This window comes from Bradysia coprophila, unplaced genomic scaffold (assembly GCF_014529535.1).
Source record: "Bradysia coprophila strain Holo2 unplaced genomic scaffold, BU_Bcop_v1 contig_373, whole genome shotgun sequence".
Lineage (NCBI taxonomy): Eukaryota > Metazoa > Arthropoda > Insecta > Diptera > Sciaridae > Bradysia > Bradysia coprophila.
In genome coordinates, this window is record NW_023503632.1 from 1,169,132 (window position 1) to 1,188,506 (window position 19,375).

Genomic DNA, 19,375 nt, shown 5'->3' on the forward strand with positions numbered 1-19,375 from the left:
ATGTACATATTACATAATAATTTTACTTTAACTACATTAACCGGCGCAATAGGCTTACGGTCAAAGTAGGGTGACAGACGCACTAGGGTCACGTACGCAATAGATATACGGGTTTGTACGGGGCTCAGTCGCAGCAAACGCTCCGACTGTTCTGATGGCTCGTTTTCTTGATAAGTACATTTTCATTCAAGGTTCCATTCACAGAATTTTTCGCATTATCGAAAAGTTACGGTGAAATGAGCCTTATGCGTTCAGAAACCTTAAGGAAGATTTACATAGGTACGTTGCTCCAGTAAGATTGAAAATTGATATTCTTTTCCAAGACATTTCCCAACATTTTTACCAGGAAATGCCAATATTGTTACGGGTAAATCGGATTTAGATACCGAAAAGATTTTTTTTTGTTTTTGAATGCTCCGTCGAGTTTTGAAGTTAGCAGTTTTACCTGATCATCACGATTTAAGGCTCTGCCTCTTTTGTTGAACTAGAGTGCAAACACATTAGTTGTTTCGCATCGAATGTCTGCACTGGAGTCATGTGGTGGTTTCTTCTATTTTCAATTGAATGCATGAAACAAGCAGTGTCATTTAAACATAAATTTTAATTATTCTTAAAATTAGTAACGACACAAGATTTTTTAAAATGAAATAATTAATTTTGACTTGAATCATTGAAACGATTAGACTAAAATAAATTTCATTCTTGGTTTGTAAACGATTAAAATTAAAGAGGAGTGCAATAGATGGATGAATGTTGTAGGTTTTTATATCGATAGATAGACCATTAAAAATAATACGATAAAAGGGGCAAGTAAAATGATTGTTTAAGTAGTCTGCATGTCTAATGCATTTATCTCATAATAAAAAACAAAAATGCAAAAGAAATAGAATGAATCGAGATAGTCAATTCAACAACTAATAAATTTAAATTCTGCAACAGTCCTGTCGAGACGATCGTTGATTATTCTGTAGATTTCGAGCTGCCGCATCACCGTATTGAATGCCACTGCCTATTCGTTCCACGTCCAATTCACCCGTTTCTATTTTAGCCAAAATAGTTTTCGAGCATTTTAAAAAAGCTTCTTCAACACTGTCGCCGGTCTTGGCGCTAGTTTCCAGAAATATCAGATCTGTCAAATTGAATATGCAAACGAAAGTCAGTCAACCTTTCAATCAGCATTCACTCATCTCATCATTACCATTTTCCTGTGCAAAAGTACTCGCTTCCAAGAACGTCACTTGTCTAGCTTCTTCCAAGTCTTTTTTGTTACCCACCAACAGAATGACAATTTGCGGACTAGCCATTTTCCGTGCATCGTTCAACCAATTTGACAATGTGTTGAACGATTCACGTGACGTTGTATCGTAGACGAGTAATGCACCAGCAGCACCGCGATAGTAGGAACGCGTAACCGATCGGAAACGTTCCTGACCGGCTGTGTCCCATATTTGCAATTTTACCGATTTGCCGCCAACGTTAACGATGCGCGAACCGAATTCGACGCCAATGGTGTGTGAACTGTCTTCTTTAACTGGAAAATTTAAATTTGATTTGATAAATGTAATGACAGAGGAGGTAGTGTAGTTAGTTTTGTGTAGTGAACTATATTCAATCGCACCGATTCATTTGACTGTAATTGAGCGAATTACTTTCTTATCTAAATGCGGACTACCTAATCATACAAAAAATGCTTTCTCGTTGAATTTGTTTTTTTTTTCTTGATTGTCCATTGTGCTTGAAGTGCTGCAGAAAATGTCACTACAAGCCGGTGCAACCAGATTTCAAACAAGAAGTGCAACTTGGTACTCAAACTACTATTTTCGTTCCTTAATTTTACCTGCTCTTACTTCTATAATACCATTTATGGCCCAATATAATTATCTATCAGTCAAGCAGATCACCTTTGTTATCACCGACAAAAATTATCTTGTATGTAAGAGTGCAGCGGGACACAAAGATTGCCGAATAACAAAAACTTGAATTCTATTTTTAGGAACTGACTCACTCTTCCCCTTACACACCAACGCAACTCTCAACATACAGGTACATTCTTTCGTGAAATTTGTTACCTCCATTAACTAGTCCGTAACGGTTACAGTATACCTACCCGATTTGTAAATATTTGTAATCAAACAGTTAACTCAACAAAACCGCTTAGCGCAGTTAAATTAATTTGTACACGTTTCAATCATGGAAATTGATTTAATTAACGTTGGAAGTTTGCGAAATAGACGACCTTGAGTTGGGGTATTGGTGTAACACTATACTTGGGTTCACGTCATGTATAATTTCACACACAAAAAAACTTTCATTTGAAAATCGATGAAAAACCAAATGTCCAATTTCTACTTACATTTACTCTCGATAAAATGATGCAGCAAACAACTTTTACCAGTGTTAGCTTGGCCAATAACAAGGAATTTAAAAAGATAATCTGAAAATTGATTTTTCTTTGTTGTTAAAATGTCAACAGCGAAATGTTTAATTTTTCACTTTAAACTTAATTTTCTTTTTTGCTATTTGCGCACTTACCATACGATTCGGACATTTTCTGCACGGCTTTTCAATGTCGATGTGTAGAACTGTAGTCCAATTATTAGATTACATTTAAAGCGACGACAATGATCAATAACTAATTTACAAAACAATTTTAAAATTCAATTTGCGTTGCGATAACATGAATGTTGTTTTGACGTTTAGTTTCTGCCATTTTGAATTCAGTGTTGTCAGATCTTTACTTTGTTTGAAGAACCATGTGACCATATGTTGTACAGCGGGGGAAGTTACTACCAAATTATATAAACACTGATGCAATGAAAGATACTCTATCTATATATGTCAAAATTGGTATGGAGCAGAAGAAATAGTGATTTCATATACACAAACTCACCTCTCAATGATTTTCATTGAAAGGTGAGTCTGTTTATATGAAATCGCTATTTCCTCCGATTTGTATAGATCATCTTCAAGGACGTTTGAAATGCCATCCACATCGTTTTTTACACAGGATTTAAAATTTAGTACTCAAATGGCAGCTCTTTTTCGACATAAAGAAAAGATCTCGTTCAGGAACTAAAAATTCGTTACCCAAAGTGAAGATTTTGACAATTTTTATATGATAGAAGTGTCAAAATCGTCACCAGTGAAACTTAACGAAGAGTTTCTGAACGAGCTCAAAAGTTTGTGTTTAACAGAACACAACGAAACTAATCTGAGGTTACGTTTGAAAGTACCGTAACCTGAAGATGATCTATGGATGGGTCCTTATATTTTTGTGTGAAACTAGTTTCGTTTTGTTGCACACATATTGAATGAAGGATATGACACTCCTATAACTAAAGGTGTTATCGAAAAGCTCCTCAAAAGTGGATGCTTTCGCACTAATTTATTTCACCGGAAACGTACACACATTTAAACTAAAGCGTTTCCGTTAAAACGTAATTTTTAAGATTACCGTCGTCATTTTATTTCTACTGTATGATACAGTCTGTAACATCGCTTCTGTCACATCAAGCGACAATATTGTAGTTTGTTCACATGATTGACCATAATAAATTTTTCATAATAGATCATTTTCATGACCTTGTAAACGTCAGACACGATCCCAACTGTCAGACATGTCGAAAAATATCGAATGAATTGAACGAACGTTTTTCATATAAAAATCAGTAAATTGAACGCAGTTAACGTCAATTGTATAACGTACCGTATAATGAAAATGATCTATTTCATTGGCTTCCACGAATATTTTAAGTAAACCGTTGATTGCAATGTTAAAACGAGCCATCAGAACAGTCGGAGCGTTTGCTGCGACTGAGCCCCGTACAAACCCGTATATCTATTGCGTACGTGACCCTAGTGCGTCTGTCACCCTACTTTGACCGTAAGCCTATTGCGCCGGTTAATGTAGTTAAAGTAAAATTATTATGTAATGTGTACATCTTCCTTTCAAATGAAACAAAAATTTCAAATCGTCCTAAAATTTTAATTTATTGACTATAAATACACATAGGGCCTAGTATCGGCCTCAGTCCGAGGACCCAAACTGATTTGATTACCTTCCAATTGAAACAAAAATTACGAAAAACGGATGAAATTTGCTCGAGTTATATGTAAAATACACATAGGGCCCTAGTATCGGCCTTAGTCCAAGGACCCAAATTTAACAATTTTTTCAACAACATTCTATTCGGCCTTCGATTACCTTCCAAATAAAACAAAAATTACAAAAAACGGATGAAATTTGCTCGAGTTATATGTAAAATACACATAGGGCCCTAGTAGCGGCCTTAGTCCAAGGACCCAAATTTAATTTTTTTCAACAACATTCTATTCGGCCTTCGATTACCTTCCAAATCAAACAAAAATTACGAAAAACGAATGAAATTTACTCGAGTTCTATGTAAAATACATATAGGGCCCTAGTAGCCTTTCACTTCTAAGGCCCTAACTCACGGTCCACTCACCCGATTTTAAAAAAACTTTTTTTTTCCTGGATTGGTATTGACAATACCTATCATTTGCCGTGTCATTTACATTTCCATCGTTTATTTTGCCATAAATATCACCAAAAGACCTTAAATCACTTAGGTGGCCCTAACTGACGAAGGGCCGACCCGAATATGCCCATCTTCGAACTTAGCCTCACTATTTCGACTATCTTTCAGGGAAAAAAAAATTTGAAATCGGATTTGATTTACTCAAGATATTGACGTGACGGACAGACGGACAGACAGACAGACAAAATTTTTATTGCGGATTCGTCATCTATGAACATAGGCAAACACTTTGCCCTTACCGTCTGCTTCGAATTCCATCAATTACACACGGCATCGTAATCCTATAAGCCCCTTTGTACTTCGTACGGGGCTAAAAACAAAAGAAGCTCATTTCCGCACAAAATCTGAATCAAATCACATCGAAATTATTACAATTTTCACAACTGACACCAAATTTTTGTGTTGGTGATTTGACGTTTCAAAAACAATGCTCATGTTACGATTAACCACTTCAACGACGATTTTCTTCGTTAAACCATATTTGACTAAGTTCAGAGTGGATGCGATTTGGGTGTGAAATTGAGTGGGAAGTGCTTTTTTCATAGATTTTCTTTTTGTAAAATCTTTTAAATGAGTAAAGGTCGGAACAGATCAGATTAATCTGAAAAATTTGTATGAAAATTTCAGGAAATTTCAAAAAATTTTCAGATCAATCTGAAAAATTTCAGATCAGATTGAAAAAATTCAGATTTTCAGATTTCAGTTTGAATTCAGATTTGACCTGAAATTTTCAGATTCAGATCAGATAAATTTTAAATCCATCTGAACCTGAACTGAATCTGAACATTTCAGATCGTCTTTTTTCAGTTTCAGATCAGATAAAAGTGATCTGTTCCGAACTTTATAAATGAGACAATATTTTGAGAATGCCCGATGTACGAGTTACTTATTTTTCTTGTTTCTGCTGATCTGTGAAAAAAAAAATCGATCCTCGGAATAACAAGGAATGCTAAGAAGTGCTTGTACAAACGGAACTTAACGTACGCTCATCTGCATTCTCTGTAGACAGAGAACCAGGCGCTCAAAATCCAACCCATACATTATTGACAGCACACTCAAAACAGAAAAATGCGCATCCAAGGGGTGGTTGATTAGCGAATTCACTTGAATACAGTTTCATTGATTTTTTATCTGACTTTATTCAATGAATCTGTATCGGCGATGGTACAACTCTTTAATTTGAGGACTTTTGTGCTGACAAGTTGTGTTTATCTAATTTTATATTTCAAAAGAAATTGTATAAACAGAACTTGTACCCTCCCTTATTCGTTTGTGTCAAGTTGCAGGAAGTGGTGAGATGAGTACGATACGTTCGATACAGAGAAATGATAAGTTGGTACGCCTGTGGCTTATCATTTCTCTGGTTCGATACTTAGCAGGTGCAACAACGTTAGTCCTAAGAAAAAATGTTGATGGCAATATTACAAAAATGAATTCAAATGGTTTGCATTAGCTTCAGTGTTTACCGCGGTCCCTCATCTAATACTTTATATCCATTAGGGGTGGTCGATCTCCTGGGACGCGAAAGAAATCGGTCCACAAAAAATTGTAGAGGTCTATTTTTCAGACTACAGTCCGGAACTTCTTCAGGTGGCGAAAAGTCAAGAACTCAACATTTTCTAGTAGCCGTACTTTCGTACATTAGCTTTGAGCTTTAAGACACCTTCAATGAAGATTGTTCATCCCACTTTTGGTAATTTCTACTCAATGCATTCCACGTATACATACGAGTGGTAATGCTAGAAGTCATACCAATTGCAAAACTGCTCATCAGGTTCTTCGACCTTGTTCTTAATACCTAACTGATAAATTTTGGCTGACTTTGGCTAATTTTTGGCTAACCTTAAGTTAATCAAATTATCTTATTTGAGACTCAATCAATTCAAACCTCTGTAAGTGCCAATCTGTAATACAGTGATTCATGAGCATATCTTGTTTTAACCAGGGTAAAACTACATCTGCCTTGGATTTTACCAGAGTCTCTGATTTTGGTCGTACAGCTGAATTTTTTTATAAAAATAATTTTGACAGACAGGCTTGTATGGAAATCCAACATAACAACGAATTTTTTTTTGAATTTTCATACAAAATTCAAATTTTTAACGGTCAAAAATTATTTTTATAAAAAAATTCAGTTGTACATACTATTTGACACAATTAGCTTTAGTGCTGGAGTTTTTAGTATTTATTTTATTGAAATGAAACAATTTGAAGTTAGGATGTGCACTGTGAATATTTCCGGAAATCGTATTGATCTGTGTTCAATATTTGTCATTTGCCCACTTGTTAATTTCTCTCTCGCGTTTAGAGCTTACACCAAAAATTATTTGGCACGTAACCAATTTTCCGAAGATAATAAATTTTTCTTCAACATTAATGCTTTTTAGCTTGACCCAAACAAAATGTTTTTTTTTGTTTGTTAATGAAATCGTAAATTTGAACACACATAATGATGATGATGTCAAGAGTAGAATCCGTGTGTACAATTTTGTATAAGGTGGGAAAAAACAAAAGAAAAATGAAAAACATTGTAATTGGTGTAGTGGGTACACAAACTTTGATTGATGTTTTCTGTTAGAAAAATGAGATGCTAATTTCAGCTAGAAAAATTTTAAATTCATTATTAACTCAACTCAACTCAAGTCGACGTGATTTTGGCCCTCTATGTGACTTACGTCACAATTAGCTTCGGTGCTATTTAGAGCATTGTAGTTAACCATTCACAGACGGAATTCATAGTTTAGTTATCGAGTCAGTTAATCGATTTGATCTAAGTATTTTTGCCAGATTTTAATAAAATCTTTCACTTTGTTTGTTTTGACATTTTGCTATTTAATGTGAAGTTAGACAAAGCTGGTAAATAAATATAGTATTCGTCGACGTAATAATGGTCATGGTAAAAAAAAACATTTCCACGTTTCATGATACGAAAACAGACGAAATCACGCGCCGAAAGTTATCGGAAACCATAGTTTTTTAGTTCTCTCTGAGCAGACCTTGTAAACAGATCTAGGGGATACGAAAACAGACGAAATCACGCGCCGAAAGTTATCGGAAACCATAGTTTTTTAGTTCTCTCTGAGCAGACCTTGTAAACAGATCTAGGGGATGATGTTTTAAAGGTGCAAGCACAGTTCACCGTTTTGGGTCTTCGTTTAGATATTGCGCATGCTCACAGAGAGAATTTTCTCTCTGCGCATGCGTATTGTCTAAAGGGAGACCCAAAACGGTGAACTACGATTGCAGCTTATGTGTCCATTCCACTCAACAAAAAGTACTCCGTGAAAGAGCCGTGAGAGAGCGAACTGTCTAATAAACAAATGAAAAATTGAAAAAAGTGAGAGACAAAATTGAATTTTTTCAATTTTTTCTTTGTTTATTTGACAGTTTGCTCTCTCAGGGAGTACTTTTTGTTGAGTGGAGTGGACACTTTACTCCTTGCTTTACTCGCATGCGACCTGTTTTGAATTGATGTATACGAAGGCGGAGCTAACTCTCTCACTTTCTTTTGCTCTTTTTGTTTTTTCTGTTTTTCGTATCAAAAAGCTTGTAAAATTATCATATGGAGAGAACACACTCAATCACATGTGTGTGAATTCGTATGCCGAGAGAATTATTTTCCATAAGTATGTATGTTTCGTCGAGACGAAGTCGAGGTTGCTGTTTTTCACACGTATACTGTAATTTCGTGGTTTTTTTCCTTATGATGAAAATTACTATTTACTATTATGGTTATATGGTTATGATTGGACTTTCCTTCAACAAACTGTAGGAGTATACTATCATTAAATCTACTACTTCTGTTGCTTACCGCACATTTTACCTATATAAATACAAAACAATGACCATAATGACAATATCACGTGAGTCATACACTATTATAAATATTTGCATTAAGTTGATTACCCGATTACATATTAAAATTTTCAGGATAGTGCAAAATTGCCAAATTAATTATTTTTTAATTGAGAATTGGTGGAAGGAATAAAGCAATGCAACTAATGACATTGGTAAGAAGAGACTTTGAGCTAGGGGAAGCTTCAAAGCGTTTGCGTAACTATAATTTTAAAATAAATACTTCAAATGTTAACTTACATACGCTATTTGATCGGAGCGGAATCACAAAAATTTCCCAAAGGCTCATGAAAAATGGCTCAAATATCGCATTTATCAATACTCTTCGTCCTACGTATATCGAGTAATTTTAATAAACGAATAGCTTCCAACAATCCAACATTTTGTTAGCTTCTCACAACAATTGACGAATACAAGTCGGAGAGAGATGAATTGCTATTTTTAAAAGTCATCATTACATAAACATACCTATACTACAGAAACTATAATGAAAAATGGGAAATATATTTTGACTATCGCATTTTATTCTCGCACTCTTTTACCAGTGATTTTCGGCATAACAACATTATTGCCCACCGTTCAAAATTTATTTTGACTAACAAAATACGATTACGAAATTTCGCTGACATTGAGTTTTGAGACGAGAGTCATTTAATTTGAAGTGGAAAAATGTCTGCAAATCGAATTCAGGTAATCTAACGCTTTTCCAATTCAATTACAATCGACATAACATTGTGAATTGTGCACTTTATGGTTTATAAGGCATGGGGCGATGGTGTATCTCACGGATTTGCTGGTCAGCCATCCACTTTCATGTTGAATCCGAGCGGATTAAGTCTATCAGGAATTACATTTGAGATTATAGGTAATGACTTGATTCAAACACGTCCTACATCTGACCAGTCACACATTGCATTACATAAAAAGTAGTTCTTCATTTTCGTGTTGTGAAATTGTCTAATTTAAACGAAATTTTATTTCAAGGACCGACTCGTCCAGAGTTTTTTGTTGATTATCTATCGGGTGGACTGATTGCAGTCAGTTATGTGCCAACATTTCCAGGTTTGAATTGAAATTTCAATTAACAGCCTCAATTCATTCAAAGAGTTTTTGTTTTAAAGGTTTGTACAAAATTCACATTCGATTCTTTGGCCGAGACGCACCAGGATCTCCATTTCCGGTCGAAGTTCTCGGTGATGCGCAGTCGAAACAGGATATGGTGCGTGACGTAATACAAAATGTTAAAATTTCCGGATCGGCTGCGACTACTGGTAAACCTTTAATTACCAATCAATTTTTGCTCGATCCACGAAATGCCATCGTCGCTGGCAATTTAAGTGCTCATATGCGAGGGCCTGGTCACATCGAGGTCGATTTTAAAGAGAATTTGGACGGTAAAATTTTTGCATATTAGCTTTGTAGGCCAAGCCAATTAATGGAATGTTTCAAAGGAACCATCCATGTGCAATATAAGCCGGAAAACAGTGGTGTGTACAAATTGAATCTTAAGTTTGGTGATGTGCCAGTTCAAGGCAGTCCGTTCACCATTAATGTGGTTTAAGCCGTCCCGGCCTTTCAACAACGTGTTGTATTAATTTGAATGGAAAATAAAATATTTTTGTGATTTCTGTGAATGAAACTCAATGGACTTTGTACAACGAGGATAAATGGATAGAGATGGATATATGGAAGAATCACATTGGTGGTTATTACGCCCCTGTGGCTCTGCATATAAAGATATTTTTATAAAAACATTAAAAGCTTACAACGAAGTCGTTTCAAGTTTTATTACAAATTCAAATTCCAACGGACAACGTTATTTCACCCTTAACTCAATGTTTACATTTAAGGCAGGCCACTCTTAAATTCCTTTGTTTTTGCATACTGTGACCACAGTTTTTCGTCGGTCATATACACCTGTTCAGTGATTGAAATTCGTCATATTTTTGAATCGGCACAAATACTCTTTAACTTCGATACAAGGCGTGTAATTAATGTCAACATCATTAATGTACTGGTGATATCGATCCTTGAATTCGGGTTGTTTTGGTCCCCAACTACTTTCCGGACGGAATATTTGAATGATGTTTGCCTACAAAAAGGGTTTGTCATTTTACGAAAAGTAATTGAAAGGGTTAAAAGTTTGCATGTGCACCAATATTTTGATTAATGACACGGGTATCAATGTGAACAATCACTAAATATATTACTTCCGTTTTTTAGACGTGCTTGATACAATTCTCGTCTATTTATGTGCATGCATACAACCACATTCTAGAATTGATAATTCCAAAATAAATAGAAATTTCGTCAATTTTTGACAGGACGTTATAGTTGGATTTACCGTTATAAACCTTAAAGCTCTATTAAAATCGGCAGAAGTAATGTTGGGAAATATATTACGTACCGAGGCTAATCAAGAAGTACACGGGAAAACAATGTTCACAAAACGTAAGCTTCGTAAAGCTTTGTGTTACTCTATAAGCTTTGTACTGAAGTTTTCTTTGTGTGGTAAATTGTATATTATGAGTGGAGCAAGAGCTTGAAAGCCAAAGCTTAAAGTTTATATTGAACGTTATAACTTGTAACTGTTCCGTTTTCGTCTATTACTCACCTTTAATGTATTCTTGGAACTCCATTTCTGAATCAATACAAATAACATCCAAAACGGAAGCTGAACGATTCCACAGAAGAAAATGCACCATCCGATTACTAAATACCAAAAAAGAAAGCTGCAAATAAGTAACGCCCCCAAAAACTTTCAATTTATGTTTATACCGGTAACGTTTGCTGGATATTTCTGTTCGTTATAAGAAATAGGTTTGAATTGCACGACCTGATAAATCAAGATGATTAGCATTAGAAGCGGGGATACAATCTTCCACGTCAGACGGTAATATAAACCGGTTTCAACATTTCGCATAAATTTAACATCTAACCACAATCTCTCTACTCCGTAAATCCATCCAAATGTTATTAGTTCTGGTACAGCAAGGACTAGTGCTACGAACGACACACCATAGAAATCTACCAAATTTAGTATGTGTTGACCGCCCTGCAATTTTAACTTAGCATAATTGGAAGGATCAACTAGCAGAATTGTTTGATACCAACGGGTGTTAGGTATACCAATCCGCACATAAATTGCACTACTGCTATCGGTAGAACGATTTGCCAATGCTTAAACTTGGTGAATTTGTCTTGTATAAAATTTACCAGCACCAAAGTCATGCCAACATTGCTGCCTGTATAAAGCCAATTTATTGGATTAGTATATGAAGAAGAGGTGACAACGTACACCATCAATTATACCCAGGCCTAAGGTAAGTAACATGAAAAAGAATAAAATCGAAAAGAATTGGGGCCACAGAGTGAATTTCGAAATTGCATTCGGATAGGAAACAAATGCCAATCCAGAGCCGCCTTGAACGGTTGAACGTATATCAGCAGTACCCGTTTCGTGAGCAAAATTTCCTAGGATTCCGAATATAATAACAGAGCATAGCAGGGACGTTAATGTGTCCAAGGTGGTAACAATGTTAACGCTTCTATGGGAGGAAAGGAAATTCTAATGTTTGAAAAAACTCAGATAGGAGCTGCGGTAATCGACCAAGAAAACCACTTTTTAGACCATTCCTTTGTAATGGAAGAGGAGCACCACATACAAAAAAATACCTTTCACGTTCGCAGCTCCACTAGAAATTCTACAGTACACTTCAAGCTGAAGGAATTATAATAAATTAAGAAAATATTGAAATAATTGTCGAAAAGGTGGCTTTCTTGGCTGATTCCCGCAGCTTCCAGACTTACCTGTTGATGTTGTGAGTGAATTTGTTAAACGACGAGTACATGATTATCGTTCCGAGGCATATTGCTAATGAGAAAAACACCTGGATAACAGCTGAGCTCCAGACCTATATCTCAATTCAATAAGTCTTTTTTGCAAGTTTGCTTTTTCACTACAATGAAATTTACCTGAGGAGTGAAAATGTCTTTCGGAATGAATAAAAATTTAATTCCTTCAATGGCTCCTGGTAGTGTAACGGAGCGAACAAATAAGATGATCATAACGACGTACGGGAATATGGCCAAAAAATACGACGCTTTTCCTGATGACCTTATTCCTGGAACGTACAATTTACACGTCGATTTCTACACACAATTTTCAAAAATTCCGCCATTTTTTGAAATATGTGGGTTCGAGATATTCCTTACCCCTCCTCTCGTATACGAATCTAGCTTTTCACTGACCTTTAATAAGTATCAACGAAATGGATACCCAAGCAACTCCCAAATAAAGTGCCAGCTCAATATCCGGATATCCGATACCATCATCGATAGAAGTTTTCTCTTTCAGCACCGATTTGCTGCGAATAAAATTCCATTGAATCTGGCCGGTGTAGAAAAATGAAAGTGGAAAATTTTACTAAAAATAAAATTCAGCCGAAGATTTGAATCGGCTGACATTTGTTGGTGATGCCAAATGGGATAGATCGGATGAGTTAATGCAGTCCCTGCCATATTCGATTTTACAAAAACTCCATGGAAGCGTTGACGCAAATGAATCGACTAAATATTTTATTATCAATGCAAGCACGGACGCGTAATACGATATCGCTAAGGCGGTTGCGTACAATTGTCCATAGCCGATTCCTATCGATTAAGAACAATTAATGAAAATCGAAATTTGATTCGAAAGTAATTTGGAATCTGTGACGACCTCTCATTGCTGGTGATACATCGTATACGTCAACACTATTTCGACCGGAGAATTGACCCAAAATCATTTCCAGGCAATAGATGGGTTTCCCAATGACGAATAAGATAATTATGTCTTGACAAAAAACCATTTTTGTCGTCAGCTACACTGATGAATTCACAGCGCAGCGCTGCTTCTAGCACGAACATAGAAAATATTCGGAGGCTGATCACAGTACTGCTATGACTTAAAACGTACAATACAAGGAATCCTAAGCGGTAGCTCTTATCACTAAAGCCTCCGAGTTCGACACTTGTAAATTCGTCATTCATGCTAGGAGCAGTGCTGTGTTGAAGGCAATTTCAAAGAAACTTACAAGGAAATAGAAAAGCGCCTCCGCCATTCTCTAGAACGGTAAATGGAAATCTCCATACATTTCCCAGGCCGACTGACAGAGAAATGCACGACAGTAAAAATTCAATGTCATTCGCCCAAACATCACGATTCGATGATGGTCCTTTGGTCTTAAAATGTAGATACGTTGCGGAATTGAATGGAATTTTAATTGAAAGAAAAGTCTACTCACCTCCCCCACCATCTCGGAATATATAGCCTCGATAATATGCTCTCTTAATGATTTCAATTAATTGTAATTCTTTTATCAAAACTGAGATAACGCAACATATAAGATTGGAAGATGCGGGAAGACACTGCTTGATAAAGATTATTCACTTCACGATAGTAACAACAACAGAACGACGTCTGTACGGTGTGATATTTCTTAGAAAGTGAAACGCAAAACCTTGTTATTGTACGGGAATTGATATATTTCATTTGTTGGATGCGTATATTGAATGTCATGAAAACCTATATAGGTGACTGATTGGCTCTCAGCATTTCCTTTCTTATGGTATATAATTTCAGTTTTCCGCTGATGGTGTACATTACACTTTACGCGTGCGATGAGTTTAATTTTCTTCAAGAAAAGTGTTGAATAAAATGGCCTGTTATTGTTTCACCTTCTGGTTGACCGACAGTTAGACAGTCTGCCTTCAACAGTGCGATAATAAATTGACCTAAAATTCTACTTTTTTTACATTGGATGCTGAGAAAGTAATTTATTACATGGGGTAACAGAATTGTGATAAAATCAAGCTGACAAATGTGTTTTTCAAGGAGATGTGGGAAAATAGAAAAAGTAGGCAAATATCCCGCTCCTCCCGAGCAAAAAACTTCGGTTTTTACAATAACACATTGTCGAAAAACAATTACAGAAGAAAGTTACTCAAAAAACACACGTGTGAGTTTACCAGTATGACAAAGCTGTTTCCGAATTATTGAATTACTTAGCAGCATCCAATGTATTCTGGTCTATTGCCTGCTTGCATTAAGTTGACTATCAGAAAGGAATTCACGTAAAGTGAACCAAACATTTTTGTTTATGTAATGGATCATTTTCGCGGGGGCACACTGTTATGTAATGGTCGATTTTCGCGGGAGACAGGCAATAATATCTTTAGCGGGTTAGAGGTTCAAAATTAAATAGGTCCACTGTTAGTCGAACTATTTACGCATTGACTTTGTCGCAGCTTTTGTTGACGAATAATTTGAAGCTTCGAATGATTAGGATGAACACTATAAGTGTCTTTTGATAACATAAAATTCAGCCGAGTTTTCCTGTTTTTTTTTTCGTGAATCGTAATATCCCCTCTGCGCGTTAAATAAAATATCTCAAGTTCGTTACAAGTGACCGCGTCTCCATCTAATGTTGAACAGACATTTATCGTGAAATTCACCTATATTTTCTAGAGTGCTAGGTAAACATATTGTTATTTTGATTGGATTACATTTTATTTCTCCAACACGCATATCAAGCACATAATATGTTATCTTCAGCCGCTCTCTGATTTCAGAGCACAATTAAACAGTTGGAGCAACGGTAGTAGTTGTTGTTGTTGTAGTAGTTGTTGTAGTAGTAGTTGGTAGAAGCGGTAAGCAGACATCGCCTTTGAATAAACGACAATAACCTGGCTTACAATCCCATCCTGGTAGAAGTAAGGGAGCGTATGGACAGACGCCACCCCATATGCACAACGACTTGCAAAAACTGACAGTCGGTACAAAGACTGCGTTGGGATCAAAGGGTTCAACAAATGCTAGAAAAAAAATTGAAGAAGAAAAATGTTTAACAAAATCGTCTTCAGTGCAAGAAAATTTGAACAATCGGAGAGATGGAAGGTGTCAAGGTGGCACTGTCATTATTTGAACATGTCTGGTTTCCCATATATATTTGTGGTTTCCTCTGATCGACAGCGCCACCATGCCACCTCTCGAGTATACTTAACACTTACTAGCTTCTAAGCTTACAACCGCCAACATCACCAATACCAAGCTAAGTACCAATTTCATTTTGTACAATAAATTTTTAATTTGCTAACTTTTACAACTTTAACTGATGGCAGCTATTCAGATTCTGATGAAATACTGCCAAAAATTGTCCTTTTTATATAGGTCTCGAACGATAAAGTACATTCCAATGGAGTGTGACTTATACAGGCGTTTTTGTTACTGTTTTATTTTTGATGACAAATAAAGCTGAACAAATATTGGTGTAGCTATTTTTTAATATACAAATTACATTCAAATAAGCTTGAGAACAGACCCGAAAACGTATCAGACTAACAAAAATAAATAGGAAAGTGATTCAACAGAATTTGATATGCAAATCGGCAATGACATTGGTCGTTTAAAGATAGAAATACACGTGTACCACCGTCAAGGTCAAGAAGACACTAAACCGTCCCGTCGTACGAAGTAGGAATGCCTAACGTTCATAGGATATAGGGAGTATCTCAGTTAAAGTTAAAGTATTGTAAATGTTACGAATTAAAAAAGGACTCTCAGTCCATTCGGTTCATTAAACTGTTGAAACTATCTTATTCGAAAACGTTCATTGGACGTGTATTAGATGTCTAAATGTGTACTAGATATCTAAGAAATCACTAGGGATTCAAGAGTCATCTCTAGAGAGCTGAGTAGTCAGGGATCTATAAGTAAGGAAAGTATAAGAGGGATTCTTCTGAAAAACAGAAGACCGAAATCGGACGCATTTTTGTAAGAAAAGTTCAAGTTTTCGGTTTTTGTTCACCTCCCACTAGCCACACAAGCTTCGAAGAGTTTTTTTGAAAGTGGTCTTGGCTTCTGGGGTCGAATACCTTGCTGGGCACATATAAAAAATTCCAATAGAAAATGGGTCCGAAGTCCGATTTCGGTCTTCTGTTGTTCAGAAGAATCCCTCTAATTGTGAAATGAAGATTATTTAAATTGCTAATATATTTTATAATGTTACCAAGATTAATTGGAAGAAAGTGACCTCAGTAGTTATATTGAAAATTTTCTTTATTAATATATTTCCATTCACGTTAGCAATAATAGGGCTTGGAACGACGTACTAGTTTACAAGTACCCCACACTAACAAAAAATATTTTTTCACATCACCTGTGACAGATAATCTTTTCAAAAAGATTTTTTTTTATCATTAATTTTTTTTATTTAATTTCAATATTTTGCATTTTACAATAAATTTTACAATAGAACACTACAGGATTAAACGACTAAAATCACATAAAAATATCACAATTGTTTTCAATTCCAAAGGTGTCCCGAATACAGGTGGCGTTTCTTCGTTGAATGGAAATAGAAATTTTTTGTAACAGAAAATCTAGCGACCTTGGTTCGTCGGAATTTCTGGCCATAAGATTACCTGCAGATGGTAATGTTACGAAAAGTTAGCTGACACAGGTAATGTTGTAGGAATAAATTATCTGTGACTGGTAACGTGCCCGAAAGCTTCCTGTAAGTAGGCTATCTGTGAAGCATTACCTGTGACAGATAATGTATCCGTCAAATGTTGGCTGTGGCAGGTAATGTACATTATCTGTGGTGGGTAACCTACATAGCTGTAACTGGTAATGTTCTAGCTTATATTCACAATAAAACTATGAAACGTTACGTACTGAATGGCTCAGTGATAACGCGCTAGGCTCATGATCTGAGGGTCCCCGGATCGAATCCAGTGCGTACAACTTTTTTTTTATTTGCAAATTAACTGTCGAAGTTAAGCTTTTACATTACCAGTCACAGCTAATTTTTTAAAAGATTACCTGTCACAGATAATGTTATGAAAATACATTACCTGGGGACGTAGATTACCTGTGACCGCTGTTTATTTTTCTGTCAGTGCAATACAACTTATAATAGACTGGTCTTCGGTCCTCTCGCTCTCAACGTAACATGTTGAAAGAGAAAGAAATATTTTGACAAGTACCCCAAGGCAAGTTATAATTAACTAGTCTTCGGTTCTCTCGCTCTGATTATAACAGTCTATAGCTGAATACGACTGTTTCGTGAAGTTTTACCCTGAAAACGAAAATAGCGCCGTATAAAGCTAAAGAAAATTTGCTGACAAGTCAACAAGATCCATTTCCTAGTCCTACATCCTATTCATTCTATAGTCTAGTATAACCTGTAATCGGTAGTTCCTGCTGTTGTTGACTTATTGACTTATAATGCATAAGCCCAAACGAGCTGCAATGAGTTAAAAACGATTGTAAAAAAAAATCGAAAGCATAGATGAGGAGATAATACCGTAAGAAGAGAGAAATCATTCGAAAACTTATCGACATTTTTAACCCCTTTGTGAAGGGGCTGTAGGATCGTCTTGACAAAGCATTAAATTTGACTGCTAGAAACTTTGCACCCATTGAGCTCCAATACGCTTTTTTTTTAAATCTTCGTAATTTTGGAAATGGAAGCAAACTGTATGTGCAAGTCTTGGAAATGTGTGAGAACTCTATGACAATGTAGAGAAAGTGAAAATTGGAAGTGGGTGCGAACTCGATGTAGAGTGTTTTCCGAGAAATTAAAAATTAAAGAGAGCTTTCTGTAATTTTCTATTTTTGTGATGGTAAGAGGAAAATTTTATATTTTGAAACAGCTTTCTGCATGGGCGCGAAATTCTGACCCAAGTGTAGGCACGAGATTCCTTGATACATGTAATTTCTCAGAAATGCAAAAAATAGGTAATTACGTGACTAAACCGCCGTGGCGACGATGATATATTTGTGATTAAGATTCACACGCGTATCAGAACACTTGTGTCGAGTTTGTATAAGTGAATTCAATTTTTTTTTTTAATATTTCGGAAAATGTAAATTTCGAAATACCAAATATACCAAGTCGTCACGTCAAGCAATATTTAGACGTATTAGACGGTTCAACAATTTCCATGATATCATACTTTTTGATACTGACTTGATGCGTGTTTGTGTCGTCGATATCAAACTGAATACTTTTGTTAATGAACTATTTTTAACTAGCAATCTAACAGTTCAAAACGTAATATCTTCTTCTTCTTCTTCTTCTTTTTCAGCCTGTTTTGTATCCACTGCTGGATGTAGGCCTCTCCAACTTCTTTCCATTTCGTACGATCCATTGCCATTTGCTGCCAGTTTGTACCTGCAATATTCTTAATTCCGTTTGTCCATCTCTCTGGTGGTCTACCTATAGCTCGTCTTTTATATGGTCCAACGTTCGTCTGTCCTTCTTGCAATATGTCCCGCCCAGCTCCATTTCAGAGATGCTATTCTTTCCATGACATCAACGACCCTGGTTTGTTGTCGAATCCATTGATTCGTCATTCTGTCTCTGAGTGTTATTCCAAGCATACTCCGTTCCATGGCTCTTTGTGTCACTCTCAATTTATCTTCGGATGCTTTCGTTAAATAAACAGCCTCGATGAAGCGGGTAACAGTGGCAGAGTCGTTTTGTCGTTGCGTCATATTGCGACAAAGTGGTTCAACGAAAAAGTGACAGTTGTGAAAATTCTAAATAATTTTTTTTTGTTTTGATGTGGTTGATTGTGATGATTTTTCGTTTTGTGTGTGAAAAAGTGTGCAAAATTATGATTGTATTATATTAATAATTGATTAATAATTTGCCACCAGTGACAGTGTTCTCATAAATAATAAAATCGGTGTTCAATGTTTTCAAAAACGAAAAATTCCATGGCCAATGTTCTCGTTCTCATAAACATTAAAATTGGTTTTATGTGAACATTGTGAATAGATCCAAAGAAATTGTTACGTTGAGATATGAACCTAGGAAAGCACTCCAACGACCTGATTCATTTCATATGATCCCCTCGGTCTAGATTCTAGATCTGAGATTTTTTCTGATTCAGTTTATGTGATCTGTTTGATC

At 35.9% G+C, this 19,375-nt stretch overlaps 3 protein-coding genes and 1 long non-coding RNA gene across 5 annotated transcripts; 1 reads left to right on the plus strand and 3 right to left on the minus strand.

The window, feature by feature from the left end:
* Positions 1-822: 822 nt before the first annotated feature.
* LOC119081904 (ras-related protein Rab-4B) lies at positions 823-2,718 on the minus strand. Its single transcript, XM_037191137.1, has 4 exons — positions 2,533-2,718; positions 2,354-2,434; positions 1,199-1,531; positions 823-1,129 (listed from the first exon to the last, which is right to left on the minus strand). Exons 1-4 carry the CDS (start codon positions 2,546-2,548, stop codon positions 924-926), a joined length of 636 nt encoding a protein of 211 aa, XP_037047032.1. The 5' UTR covers positions 2,549-2,718; the 3' UTR covers positions 823-923.
* Positions 2,719-8,857: 6,139 nt separating this feature from the next.
* LOC119081906 (filamin-A-like) lies at positions 8,858-10,050 on the plus strand. The gene is made up of 5 exons (XM_037191139.1): positions 8,858-9,104; positions 9,177-9,279; positions 9,399-9,476; positions 9,536-9,808; positions 9,866-10,050. Exons 1-5 carry the CDS (start codon positions 9,084-9,086, stop codon positions 9,973-9,975), a joined length of 585 nt encoding a protein of 194 aa, XP_037047034.1. The 5' UTR covers positions 8,858-9,083; the 3' UTR covers positions 9,976-10,050.
* A 228-nt stretch (positions 10,051-10,278) lies between these two features.
* On the minus strand, positions 10,279-14,003 carry LOC119081905 (sodium-dependent nutrient amino acid transporter 1-like). Of its 2 annotated transcripts, XR_005088550.1 has the most exons (13): positions 13,700-14,003; positions 13,490-13,637; positions 13,135-13,248; positions 12,842-13,067; positions 12,666-12,781; positions 12,390-12,538; positions 12,225-12,328; positions 11,727-11,962; positions 11,529-11,659; positions 11,354-11,469; positions 11,193-11,250; positions 11,029-11,126; positions 10,466-10,506 (listed from the first exon to the last, which is right to left on the minus strand). XR_005088550.1 is itself a non-coding variant. In XM_037191138.1 (12 exons), the coding sequence occupies exons 1-12, from the start codon at positions 13,709-13,711 to the stop codon at positions 10,336-10,338; spliced, it is 1,782 nt and encodes a 593-aa protein (XP_037047033.1). In that variant the 5' UTR covers positions 13,712-14,002; the 3' UTR covers positions 10,279-10,335. The 2 variants fall into 2 exon arrangements, 1 of the variants encoding a protein (XP_037047033.1); XM_037191138.1 differs by having other exon boundaries at positions 10,279-10,506; positions 11,193-11,469; positions 13,700-14,002.
* A 1,012-nt stretch (positions 14,004-15,015) lies between these two features.
* Positions 15,016-15,627, minus strand: LOC119081909. Its single transcript, XR_005088551.1, has 2 exons — positions 15,465-15,627; positions 15,016-15,269 (listed from the first exon to the last, which is right to left on the minus strand). It is a non-coding gene; the product is annotated as an uncharacterized LOC119081909 (long non-coding RNA).
* Positions 15,628-19,375: the final 3,748 nt, after the last annotated feature.